General features: G+C 68.5%; 2 protein-coding genes across 13 annotated transcripts; both read right to left on the bottom strand.

Annotated features, from left to right (window-relative positions):
* Positions 1–1,442: 1,442 nt before the first annotated feature.
* On the bottom strand, positions 1,443–3,500 carry C1H19orf25 (chromosome 1 C19orf25 homolog). Of its 7 annotated transcripts, none has more exons than XM_032305352.1 (3): positions 3,395–3,500; positions 2,980–3,111; positions 1,443–1,741 (listed from the first exon to the last, which is right to left on the bottom strand). In XM_032305352.1, exons 2-3 carry the CDS (start codon positions 3,107–3,109, stop codon positions 1,515–1,517), a joined length of 357 nt encoding a protein of 118 aa, XP_032161243.1. In that variant the 5' UTR covers positions 3,110–3,111; positions 3,395–3,500; the 3' UTR covers positions 1,443–1,514. The 7 variants fall into 7 exon arrangements, with proteins under 7 accessions (XP_032161243.1, XP_032161256.1, XP_032161253.1 ...); XM_032305365.1 differs by having other exon boundaries at positions 3,391–3,415; XM_032305362.1 differs by lacking the exon at positions 3,395–3,500 and adding an exon at positions 3,357–3,390.
* A 1,692-nt stretch (positions 3,501–5,192) lies between these two features.
* Positions 5,193–12,262, bottom strand: PCSK4 (proprotein convertase subtilisin/kexin type 4). 6 transcript variants are annotated; one of them, XM_032305198.1, is made up of 15 exons: positions 11,563–12,261; positions 11,214–11,318; positions 9,732–9,818; positions 9,527–9,655; positions 9,364–9,440; positions 9,174–9,262; positions 8,878–9,050; positions 8,563–8,775; positions 7,607–7,707; positions 7,425–7,528; positions 7,235–7,352; positions 6,838–7,059; positions 6,547–6,671; positions 6,158–6,280; positions 5,193–6,021 (listed from the first exon to the last, which is right to left on the bottom strand). In XM_032305198.1, exons 1-15 carry the CDS (start codon positions 11,755–11,757, stop codon positions 5,546–5,548), a joined length of 2,337 nt encoding a protein of 778 aa, XP_032161089.1. In that variant the 5' UTR covers positions 11,758–12,261; the 3' UTR covers positions 5,193–5,545. The 6 variants fall into 6 exon arrangements, with proteins under 6 accessions (XP_032161089.1, XP_032161093.1, XP_032161077.1 ...); XM_032305202.1 differs by having other exon boundaries at positions 6,838–7,017; positions 9,732–9,824; positions 11,563–12,259; XM_032305186.1 differs by having other exon boundaries at positions 9,732–9,824; positions 11,563–12,259.
* Positions 12,263–12,537: the final 275 nt, after the last annotated feature.

Genomic DNA, 12,537 nt, shown 5'->3' on the forward strand with positions numbered 1-12,537 from the left:
TACCTCACCCCTGCTGCCCCTCTCCTCACCCGGCTGGCGGCCATGCGCTCCAGCCCAAGCCTGGCTGTCTGGGTCTGCCCCTTGCACCTCTGCCCGGTCTGCGCAGCGTACGGGACTCGTGTAAATACAGCCCTATCTGCCCCCACGAACCCACTAACCGCGCCACACAGCCATCGTCTGGTGGGAGGAAGCCGTGGAACCAGGCAGCTCACACGCACCTTTAATAAAGCGAAGCTGTTGAACCGCACCCATGGCCTCTGGCTCCCTTCCCGAGGGCAAGCGGATGGGGGTGGGGGGGCCTCCACCCGGGGTCGGTGTATGAACTGCCGAACGGGCCTCCGCCAGGAGCCAGCAGATGACCTCAAGCTTTCAGAAGTCCTCCCTGGACAGGTCCCTGGAGGCAGAGCTGGAGCGTGACCCGGGCCCCGGGACGGCAGCACAGGGAGGTCAGCGCACACATCCCGGCCTGACCCCAGTGGGGGCTCCGCAGAGCAGACAGGACCCTGGAGTCAGGCAGCGGCTGGAGACCAGGGCCAAGCAGGTGGGCCGGAAGGGTGCGGAAGGGCGAAGGTCCCTGGGCTGGGCGGTCACGACGTCCACGGCCAACGCTGGAGGCACGCCTGGGTTCTCTGTACACCTGTGCCCCCAGGCGTACGCTCTGGTTTCCAGTTTCGGGGGACTGTTGGGCTTAAGCAGGCTCCCCTTCTTCAGGGAAAGAGAAACTCCTCTGGGACGCTCAGGGTCATGGTGTCAGGCCCCGCTGTGCTGCTCCTGAGCTCCCGTAGACCCCAGGAGAGTGGCTGCTCCCGGAGGACCTGCGCAGGGGGCCAGGCCGAGCGAACTGCACCCGGGGGGCTCGGGGGTGGGGGGGGCACCCACAAGTGGATGGCTTCTGTGATGCCTCGTACAGCCACTGCTGCTCTGGTCTCCCAAAAGTCTGTCTTTGGGGTGAAAAACCCTTTTCAAGATCTGCTTCTGCTCCACGGCCCCCAAGCCCACCCACAGGCAAAGCTTACCAGGATGGAAGCAGCCATCAAGGGCTTGCATGGGAGACAGGCCAGCTTGTCCTCACGGGGCCCAGACCAGAAGCCCCGTGTGATGCAGTACCGCAGCTCCCAGGCCGGTCCCACACCCCGACCGGGACCCTGCCCCGCGGGAGCGCCCACACCTTAGCTCAGGGTCCAAAGGGCCAGCACCCACCAGAGGCTCCATCTCACATCTGGGCCCTGCCGGGCAAGGGCTCCGCGGACAGCCGCAGCCACTGTGCTGGACGGAACAGAACCCTAACCCCGGCCTCTTCCAGAATCCGGGGGGCCCTGCGGTTCCGGTGGAGGTGGAGATGGCAGAGGCAGCAGAGTGGGTCCCACCAGCTCAGTCTGCCCGGGGCTCTCTAGGTACCGGGACACACCCAGACCATGGGAGCCGGGGGTCTAAGCTGTGGCAGGTCAGGAGTCACGGGGAGCCGGGGGGCGCCCTGCCCAGGGTGCAGGTGCTCGGGCAAGCGGGTGGACCACTCAGCCCAAGGAGGCGGCCGCGGCTCCGGGCAGCGCCACCTGCTTCACCTGGCCGACCTCGCGCTCCAGCTCCTCCCCGGCTCGCCGCAGCTGCTCGCACGCACGCTTCAGCCCGTCGCCCGCCTGCTGCAGCCGCTGATTCATGGCCACGTAGGCCTGGCTCTGCTGGTAGAGCTGCTCCTGCCGGGCCTCCGAGTCCTCCGCCCTCCCGGGGAGGCCTGCGGCATCTGGGGACGGGACATGCGCACGGGTCAGGAAGAGGGCACAGCTCATCCCCTCAGCAAAGCCACTGGAGGGAACCGACCACAGAACAAGCCTGGCGTGTGCACGGAGGCCCGGCCCGGGTATCGGCCTCCACTCCCGCAAAGTGACCCCACGGGGGAACCACAGAGCAGGCCGGCTCCCAACCGGGTCTGGAAGCCAGACGCCGGGTCGCGCCCCCCAAACCTCCTCCCCGGCCAGCAACCTTGTGAAACCCCACAGTCCGGGAGGTGGCGTGTTTCCCGCCCCCCGGCTTCCGAGGAGAGCACAGGCCCGGCGGGCAGCGCACACACGGCGAGGGCGGCAGGTCCCCAGAGACACGCCGAGATGCTCTCTGCCTGCCTGGCTCCCGGGTCTGGGGACAGGCGCAGACACTGGGTTTGACCAAGCCACTTCACCACCTGCGTCGGGACTAGGGAGGGACACAGGCCACAGGAGACACGCGGCTGCAAGCAAGCTGCCCCTTGGAGGGCCCTCGCACAGCCCGGGACTGCCCCCCCACCCCCCGGGACAGAACTCGTGGAGGGTCCGACCCAGAGCCAGCCCCGGCCGTGGGTGGCTCGTGCACACGAAGCCGCACCGCGCGGAGCAAAGCAGCCCGTCCTTCCCATCACGCGCTTGTCCTGTTCCAGCTCCCCAGACACTTCTCCGCGTCTGTGGTTTTCCGGACCCGTGGGGACAGCGGGGACAGTCTCCGCCAGAGGAAGGCGAGTGCACCCCGCCCGCCGCTGGCCTGGCCTCGCGCCTCCCGGACCGGCTCCGGGACAGTTTCACGAAGGAATGCACGAAGCCACGGGGCAGAACACAGAGCTCACCCCGGTCAGAGCCAGGGCCGCCCGAGCCGGGCCGCGTGAAGCCGGTGGGGACATCTGGGCTGCCCGGCTGGCCGCCCCATGGCCCTCCCGCACGCCTCCGTGGCGGCCGCCGGCTCTGCCCACTCGCCCTCGTGGCCCCGAGACCCCAACGACCTGCCATGCCCCTTGTCACCACGCATTCTCGCCTCCGCACGTGAAAAAGGAAAATCTCCTCTTTTCCTTTGAACGTCCACGCGCTGCGCGGGACCCAGAGCCGGCTCCGTCCCCCGAGCTGCCGGGCGCCCCCGAGCGCGATCGGGCCGGGGGGTGCGGGGCTGGAGCTGCGGCCCCGGCTGCACCGCCCTTGCCCCTGCGCCGGGGTCTCGGGGGCGTCCCTTCCGTCCCCGTACCTTCCGGGGCCAGCGCGGTGAAAACCGGGTCGTCGGAGGGCGCACCCTGCACGTCCTCCAGGATCTGCTCCACCGTGGGGGGCGCCGGGCGCGTGGGCAGAACCACTCGCTTCTTGGCCTTGGAACCCATCCCTGGAGGCGAGAGAAGAGGGCGATGACGGGGACGTCCGTCCGCCTCTCCGCCTTTCCCGGGCCCTTCCTCCCGCCCAGCGAACTCCTACACACCCGCCGGAGCCCCGTTCCCGGGGAACCCGCCCCGCCCCGCCCCGCCCCGCCCCTTCGGACTCGCTTCGCCTCTGGCCCTCCCGACGACCGACAACATGGGGCCAGGGGTTTCAGCTCCCGGCTCCCTCGCTGCCTCAGTTTCCCTGCGAAACCTTCGAGCGCCGCTTCCGCCTCACCCCGGCGCACCTACCAGGCCGCCCGAGCCGCTGAAGACACTTCCGCTTCCGGTCGCAGCGCGGCCCCGCCGCCAGGCTCGCGCGGCCACTTCCTGCCTCCTCCGGCTCCTGCCCGCCTCTCGCCACGCCCCCTCTTAAAGGGAGAGCGCACGAGCGGGCCTTCGTCCTGTTCTACCAGACCGAGGAGTATGTGACCTCAGCCTCCCCGGCTCGCGGTCCTGGAAGAGCATCGGGTGGGCGTGGGGTCCTGTCCCGGCCCCCCTCGCGGCGTCACAAAACACCGGTCCCGGTTTTCTGCCGAAAGGGGACAGGGCGCACAACCTGCCCCCGGCTGTGCGGGTTACCGGGAGGTGGCCAGGGACGCTGGACGCAGGTCGGCGTCGCCTCCCTGCTAGATCCCATCATGGTCGCCCCTCTGGTCCCTAAAACTTCCCGCCTGGGCTCCTGCCCTGACAGCTAGGGTGGGAAGACAAGCTCAGATCAGAGGGGGGTCTGTGCCTTCTGACAGCTTTATTGGACGTGGTCATCTCCTACCGTACAGCCCACCGTTTAAACTGTACGGTCGTGGTTTTGAGAGAGCCGTACAACCATCACCACAGTCTAGTTCCAGAACATTCCATCACCCAAAAAGAAGCAATGTCCTCATCAGTGGTCATTCCCTGCCTCCCGCCGGCCCCCGCGAGCCCCCTTCCTGTCCACAGAGGAGCCTGGTCTGGGCGTGTCACACACGTGGACTCACACCCCGAGTGCCCTTCTGTGTCTCGTCCCCTCCCTGCGCGTCGTGGGCTCCGGTCCATCCCCGGGGCCGCACGTGGGGGCCTCACCCCCACACTCGTGTGGCTGAGTCGTGTTTCTGCATGAGCGTGGACCATGTCCTGTTGGGGCACCCACAAACTAATGAGCACTCGGGTTTTTCCCACCTGAATCCTGCTGCTGAGAAGGGCCGTGTAAAGCTGGTGTGGTTGGTGGGGGCGCAGGCTGGAAGCAGAATTGCTGGGTCATGTGGTAACTGCCGTGGCTTACAGAACTGCTTCATTCCCAGGGCGGCTGCCCCAGGCGGGCACATTTTGGGCACTTACCGTGTGCTCATGGGTAAAACTCCCTCTCTTGCTCTTACGTTTGGTGAAGCAGGTGCTAAGCTTAGGGCTGCTGTGCAGGTGACGCCACCAGGGCTCCGAGGACGAGGCCCAGCACTCCCGGACCCACGCTCAGAGTGGCGGGAGTCACGACACAGCCCCGACATGCCTCCACGGATGGACGGGTCGGCCCAATACCTCCGTCCACTCGGCCAAGAACACGAGCCAGGCGGGGACTGACCCCGAGTCCAGGACGCTCAGGGAGGGAAGCGGATCCAGGAGGCGCCACACCGTGGGAGTCCACGCGTGGGACACGTCCAGACCAGCCAGGCTCCTGCACGGACAGGGAGCGGGGGAAATCCAGCTTGAGGTGAGCGAGAGCAGCGAACCTCCAGTCACTAACTCCCCCAGCCTCCCCACGACCCTCGGGAGCAGAAGAGGAGGATAATCTCTATCCAGGTCCGTGCGGGGCAGGAGCGCGGCGGGATGGTCCCTGAAGAGCCCGCTTCGGCGAGTTCTCGGCGTTAAAGAGCAGCCTGCCCGGCAGGCCGCCCGTGGAGCCTGCCACAGCTGGCCATCCGTGAGCGGGGCTCACCCCCTTGCCTCTGCGGAACGCTGGGTCCTCCGGCGCCTGACGTCTGGGAGAAGACGGTTTCCGCGCGGGCACGGAGGAAACCCGGACCCTGCCATGGGGACGGGGGGCCTGCCCCAGCCCCAAAGGAGACGGCAGACTGGGTACCTCCTAAGCAACCTTTATTTGCAAACTCTGACGTCGGATGTGGTGCCCGAGACTCCGGTCATTGGATCCCCCGCCCTCCCACCCACGCTGGGGCTGGGAAGGGCGGGTGGTCACAGCCCGACCTCGGCCCCACCCCACCCCCACCCCCAACTGTGTAACTAGACTTTTCTTTCTCTCTCTTTCACCTGGACCTGCCCATTTCGGGTCCAGGATTCTGTGCAGGCCGCCCCTGGCCCGAGCCGTGTGGTCACCCAGGGCCTTCTCGGGGTAGGCTCTCGCATCCCCAGCCCGGGTTCCAGTCCGAAGCAAAGGAGCAGGACAGCGGTGCCTGCCCAGGCCTGTGTCTGCCCCTAGTCAGATGGCTCTAGGTTCCCGCCAGCAGCCGGCCCTGGGGTGGCGATGGGGGGAGGCCTGGCACGGAGGGGGCCCCCCCATGGCGGCAGGCAGCCTCCAGACAGGACGCTGCAGAGGAAGGGGCTCCCCAAGGCCATGGCCAACAAGGCCATCACCGCAGCCTGGGCTTGGCCACAGTGGCAGCTGGGCTGGGCCACTGCGGTGGGCTGGGGGGTGCTGTTGGGAGGGACAGGTCCTGAGCAGGAGCCCCGAAGCTCGTCCAGCGTGTACGACGGGGGGCAGGTGGTGCAGTTGAGCGGGGACCCCCCGCGGCAGGTGTAGCAGGAGGCGTGGCAGCTGGAGCAGATGCGCAGGGTGGGTGTCGCCGAGCGCCCAGGCCCCGGGGTCACTGCCTGCTGGGTGTGGCTGAAGTACCTTGGAGGGCAGTAGGCCAGGCAGAGGTGGCCCAGGATGTAGGCGGGGCTGTGGCATTCTGTACGGGGGACACATACACGGGGCCATGAGGCCGAGGCCCGTTGCCCGGCTGCCATCCCTCCCCAGGCTGCACACGCACACTGCCCGCTGCTGCCGCCTCCCAGCAGGCAGGCCGGGCCCCGCCAGGCACTCACCCTGGCACAGCCCCTCCGTGTCCCGCTGCACACACGCGCTGCTGGTCACCTGGGGGCCGGAGGGCCGCGCGGTCATGTCCTCGGCCGTCCCGTAGAGCAGCAGCGTGTAGCGGTACAGCGTCCCTGGGCAGGGGTTGCGGTGGGCACGGGGAGGAGGGGAAGAGGCTGTTGGCCACCTGGTCCTGCCCTTTTGGGCGCCTCTCCCCAGTCCCCCGACCCCAAGCTGGAGTCCCCAACCCCAGTGGCACCCGGGCTGAGCACCACTGACTGGGCGCACTCGGCGCCAGACGCACCCGCCCAGTCTCCCAGGGAAACTGCCAGGAGCCTTTAGGCAGCGGGTGCCCGGGAGGCCCCAGAGCCCGAGGCCCCAGCCTGCCTGTAGCTCTCACCTGTGTTGAAATAGTAGCCCTTGTTTTCCAGGCCCAGAGTCCACAAGCCCTGCGGGTCCTCGTCCCAGAAGTGGGTGGACATGAAGATCCAGTTGTTGTAGCCTTGGCCGCTGACATCCAAGGGTCTGGGACAGATGGCAGGGTGTGGGGTGGAGGCCATGTGCTGGTGGCTGGGGGGGCTCCCACGGTGGGCGGGGTGGTGAGCCGGGCATCCAGCCAGCGCAGACCCACCCAGACCCGGCCTGACCCCCGGTGAACACTCGCCACCGGCCCGGTCCTCTGCCCCCGTACCTGATGGCCACGAGCGTGGAGCGGGTCCCCATGGGGCTGGTGAGCGAGATCTCCAGGTCCCCCCGGCGGCTATAGGACAGCGACAGCTGCACCTGCACGTGCTCCAGTGAGCGGATGTAGTTGGCACGGCCCGCGCAGGCCGACACATTCTTCCTCACTCGCATCAGCGGCAGGATAGGGCTAGGGGCGGCGTGGGGGGTGAGGGCCCCTCCTGCGGGCCTGCTGGGGGGATGGGCAGCCAGCAGGCGGGGTCTGGGCTCAGTTCGAGGGGCCCACCCTCTCCTCTGATAGATGGGGAAGCGGAGGCCTTGGGACCAGCCCCCCCACCGCGGCAATGACAAGTGCGGGAAGGTGAGGGGCGAGCCCAGGGGCGGGGGCGGCTGAGGAGGGCGCTCACGTGGGGGTGTGTACGACCCGGATGGCGCATTTCTGCTGGGGCCGCGTGGGCAGCCACGTCCGAGCCATGTCCACCAGCAGCCTGGCGTCCAGCAACCCGTAGCCGTAGTGGTGGCTCACTGCGCGGAGGGGCGGTCACACACTCTCCACGGGCATGGCGCCCCAGCCCCCTCCAGCCCGCCCTGCCTCACCTTGGCGCCCTACGCCGTTGGTCCTCCAGTCCTCAGCCTGGAGCTGTGCTGGCCTGGACGCCCGGACCACCAGGTGCTGCATGTCTCTCCAGGTCAAGAACGGGCTGGGGGCAGGCGAGGGCAGGTGAGCTGGGGCCGCGTGGGGGGAGCGCGCGGGAAGCGGGCGCCCCTCCGTCACCTACTTGGCCTCCAGAGCCAGGGCGATCATGCCCGCAGCCAGCGGGGCCGAGGCCGAGGTGCCCGTGTGTTTGTCCGTGCACTGGTGGTGCAGGTCTGTGGTGACCTAGGGGCAGACAGGGGTACTTGGGGGGCCTGGTACACATGAAAGTCAGGCTGGGTTCGAGAAGGTACCGCGGAGATCCCGCCAAGAATAGGGCCCTGAGGGCCCCCCCCCGGGTCACACACCGGGGGAGCTGGCCCGGCCTGGGAGACAGGAGGGCGTGTGAGGGGCTCTCACGGGGCAGCCTGGAAAGGAGGGAAAGTGGGGGGCAGGGGACAGGCAGGGGACAGGTGGGGAGGGGGCAGGGCACAGGCGGGGGAGGGGCAGGGGACAGGCGGGGAGGGGCAGGGGACAGGCGGGAAGGGGGCAGGGGACAGGCGGGGAGGGGCAGGGGACAGGCTGGGGAGGGGCAGGGGACAGGCAGGGGACAGGCGGGGAGGGGACAGGGGACAGGCGGGGAGGGTGGCAGGGGATAGGCAGGGGACAGGCGGGGGAGGGGCAGGGACAGGTGGGGAGGAGCAGGGGACAGGCGGGAAGGGGGCAGGGGACAGACGGAGAGGGGGCAGGGGACAGACGGGGAGGGGGCAGGAGACAGGCGGGAAGGGGGCAGGGGATAGGCGGGGAGGGGCAGGGGACAGGCTGGGGAGGGGCAGGGGACAGGCGGGGAGGGGGCAGGGGACAGGCGGGAAGGGGACAGGGGACAGGCGGGGAGGGGCAGGGGACAGGCGGGGAGGGGCAGGGGACAGGCTGGGGAGGGGCAGGGGTCAGGCGGGGAGGGGGCAGGGGACAAGCTGGGGAGGGGCAGGGGACAGGCGGGGAGGGGACAGGGGACAGGCGGAGAGGGGGCAGGGGACAGACGGGGAGGGGGCAGGGGACAGGCAGGGGCAGCGGGGAGGGAGGCGGCCAGCGGGCACTCACGATCTGCGGGTCGGCGGCCACGCCGCTGCTGTAGGTGGTGGTAAGCGTAGAGGCGCAGGCCTCGCTGTACCAGGGCACGCGGCCGTGCCGGGTGGTGCTGCCCACCGAGAGCGTGTGGATGCTGTTGGTGTAGCCGTCACAGTTGCAGTTGTCATAGTGCAGGCCGCCGTTGCCCGACGCCCAGACGAAGAGCGTGCCCAGCCCACCACGGCCCTGCACACAGGGACGGGGGACCGGGCTGGGGGCGTCGGCCTGGAGAGCAGGCCCAGGCCCGCCCAGGCCCGCCGAGGCCCCGAGGCCCCGGGGTGCGCTCACCTTGGTCACGCCGCGCCTGAAGGCCTCCCGGGTGAGGATGCCCGGGCCGTCCACGGTGCGGCCGTCGTCCTCCGGGCCCCAGCTGGCGCTGTAGATGTGGATGTGCTGCGGCTGCAGGCTCAGCGACTGGGCCTCGATGACATCCGTGATGGTGCCATCCAGCATGCGCACGCCTGCGCAGGAGGCGGCGGGAGGGGGCGTCAGGCCTCGGGGATGGTCCCACCGCACCCCCACCCCTGGCGGCCCGTATCCCCCAGAGGTGCCTCCCCGGGGTGCACGAGCCAGACCCCGCGTACCTCCGATGCGGGCATTGTAGGCGACGCCCGTGCCGCAGAACCCGTTGTTTGCTATGGCTGCCACCTCCCCAGCACAGCGGGTCCCGTGCCTGGTGCCAAGACGAGAGGGGAGCCCGTTACAGCCTCCCACCGGCTCCCGCCAGGCACCGGGGGCTGCCTGCCCTCACACCCCGGAGGGTGCCAGGCTCACCGGTTCTCATCACTGGGCGTGTATCGCGGCTGGGGGTCTGGGTCATAGTCATTGAAGTCATAGCTGGCCAGGGGGTCCTGGGGGCGCAGTGGGGACATGAGGGACGGGGGCTGTGGGACCTGGGGCAGCCTCCACCCCTGCACACCGGCCCCCACAGCCTCACGTAGTTGGCCCAGAGGTCCGGGTGGTCCTTCTCGATGCCGTCGTCCAGGACAGAGACCACGACGCCCTGGCCCGACAGCCCCTGGCTCCAGGCCTGCAGGATGTTCAGGTCCGGCTGCACCTTGTTGTTCTGTGTGAGGCGGGTGCACTGGGGTCAGGGGCGCTCTGGCCCCACCCCGCCCAGCCCCCCAGCCCAGCCGCCTCACCATGTACCACTGCTTGGGGAACCAGGGGTCCGTGGGTACCACCACCGAGCGCTTCACCCGCCGCCGTAGCGTCTGCTGCTCGAACCACTGCACCTGGAGGCGGATGCACACTGCAGGGGCTGCCGGACCCCAGAAGCCAGCCACGCTCCACCCATGCCCCCTCCGGGGCCCTGCCCCTCCCCGTCTGTCCCACCGATTCCCAGCCAGAGGGCCTGGGGCTGCTTCTATGGCGGACAGGCCTCGCCCCCAGGTCCTCCAAGGGGAGATCGCTGGTGGGGCCACAGCTTGGTGGGATGTGTCCCGACTGTCCACCGCCTGTCCTGGGTCCCTCATGGTGTGGGACAGGACCTGGGACCTTGTGTCTGCTGAGGCTATTCTCTAGGGTCCCCACGTGCCTGGGGCTCTGCCTGCAGAGAGGACCGAGGTCCTCAGATCACCAGTCCCCTGGGCTCACTGACATGTGGCTACTGCTTTTTAAGTCCAAGCCTGCCCCTTTCCTAGTCCCTGTTCTAGATCCTTCTGCCCAAGACCTGCCCATCTCCCCCCCACCCCCGTAGTGGCCATTTCTACTCCTCCTCCCCATCCCCTGCGAGACATCCCTGGATGACCATACCTGCCTCCTCCCTGGTTCCCTCTCTGCCCTCCTCCCTCTACAACACTGTAGCATCACCCCCTGCTGAGACCCTCCCCTGCTGCCCCCCCTCCAGGGACCACAAAGCTCTGCTTTATCTGGCCCTCACGGCTTCCCTCTGCTACAGCCACAGTGGCTCCCTCCCTTTGCACATGCTGTTCCGCCTGGCCAGGACGGTTCCTCAGACCTCTGCCCTTCCTTCCACCTTGAGGCTCTCCCACCCCCCAAAACCAGTTCACGTGCCCTCACCCCCATCTCAGTAATGGGGCAATCGTCTCCCCGTCTGCCCAGCTTCAGACTTGGAAGCTGGCCCCCTGATTTCTCTCTGTCCCCCAAATCCAGTGCATTGGCAAACCCCATCTGGAAACCGCAACTTCTGTCCCCAGTGCTGCCAGTGGGTTTCAAGTATGGAGCCTCTTGCCTCCCTGCTGATCAGCCCCGGGGCCCAGCCCGCACCCCAGCAAGTCTCCTGAGGCCTTGCAGACTCAGCCTCGACCCCCAACTCCCCAACCTGGCACCCCTCTGAGCCTCTCACAGTCTCGCTGGATGACTTCAGGCAGGATTCCTACTCTGGAGCCGTTGCTTCTGCCCTAAAAAGGGCCACTTCCCTTCCCGTGGTACCCGCCGTCTTTACGGAGTACAGAGGAAGCTTGATCTCTCAGGGGGACATGGTGGGGGGGGCAACAAGGAATGCGGACAGCGGGCCGGGCCCTGAGGTGAGCACAGCACCCCTTGGGAACCCGTTGCTCTCCTCAGGCGGGGGGAAGGGGACACCAAGTGGAAACCCAGACTCAGAGAGAGCAGGTGACTTGAAGAACGGGAGGTGGCCAAGGCCCCCAGGCCAGGCTCACCTTGGGGTCTTTCTTTAGGCGCAGGCGATGGCCCCAGTGTGGGGTCAGGGACTGCTGGACCACGCCCCGGTGCCGCAGGTGGTAGTACTGCCCGTCAGGAAAGATCTGGGAACGTGGGGAAGCATCCGCAACCATGGCACCTGGCTCCGACAGGGAGCCCCCAGGACAGTGGCCCACACTTCTTGCTTGCGTCCTCCCCCAGCCAGGCGCCCTCCGGAGGTCCCAGGATCTAAAGCTGGTCGAGGCGAGGGTGGGCTGCGGAGGTTCTTGACCTCTTGGGGAGCCCTCCCATCTCCGGGCTCCGGGGTGGTCCAGCCCCGGCCCTCCTGTCCTTTGGGGTCCTACCCACCTGCCCCAGGTTGACGAAGCCGAATTTGCGCGCCAGGCGCTCGGCCTCCCGGTAACCCTGGGACACCCGCACGGCCCAGCTGCTGACATAGATGGGGGCCCGGGCCGAGGACCACCCCACAGGCAGGGGGCCAACGAGGGCCAGGCCCAGGGCCACTGCAAGGCGCAGCCAGAGCGCAGTCCGGGCGGGCCGCATGGCGGCGGGGGCGGGGCCGGGCCGGGGCCTCCGGAAGCCCCTCCCCCTGGCCAAACCGCCGAGTAGGCCCAGGCGCCCGCCCCGCCCCCGAGGCCATAGCAACCCCTGGAAGGCTTCAACTCCCAGAGGGCCTTGCGGCTCCCCCTTGAGGAGCGCGAAGATCCGCCCGAGGTCGGGGGGGACCTACGCCCGCCGGGGTCTCCCGCAGACCCAAGTCCTCCGGACCCTCGGTCTCCCCGATTTGGACAGTGACCAAATCTTCCGACCAAGAGGACCTGCTTCCCCTTTGCTAGCCTTGGCCACGCCCCTTTGTCTGTCCTCTCCCACTTTCTTGCACACCCCTCCCTCTTGAATCAGCCCTGCCTCCTGCTCCGTCCAACCGGACTTGTTCTTCCCAGTAAGTCCCGCCTCCTGAATTTAGCTCCGTCCCATCCCCCTGCCCTGAGATTCTGTGCCTCCTCCTTTATGATCAGCCCCGCCCCTCCCCTGTTCTCGCCAATCAGCTCTGGCCTTTCTCTGGGTCCTCCCACCAGCTCCGCCCCCTCAACAGCTCAGCCAATAATCCCCGGCCATGACCCCGCCCCTCCAATCCTCTACGTCCCGCCCCCGCTCCGCCAATCGGCACCCTCTGCCTGCGGGCCCCGCCCCCTTCTCCCGGAGTCGCGGCTGCGGCGGCCGCGGCCCGCCAGAGGGCCATGCGGCAGGGGAGACGGGGCAGGCCCCACCTCCTTTGTCCGCCCTGCCCTCCCATTGGCCAGAGCGGGGGGCAGGGGGCGGAGA

Source organism: Mustela erminea, chromosome 1, assembly GCF_009829155.1.
Source record: "Mustela erminea isolate mMusErm1 chromosome 1, mMusErm1.Pri, whole genome shotgun sequence".
Classification (NCBI taxonomy): domain Eukaryota; kingdom Metazoa; phylum Chordata; class Mammalia; order Carnivora; family Mustelidae; genus Mustela; species Mustela erminea.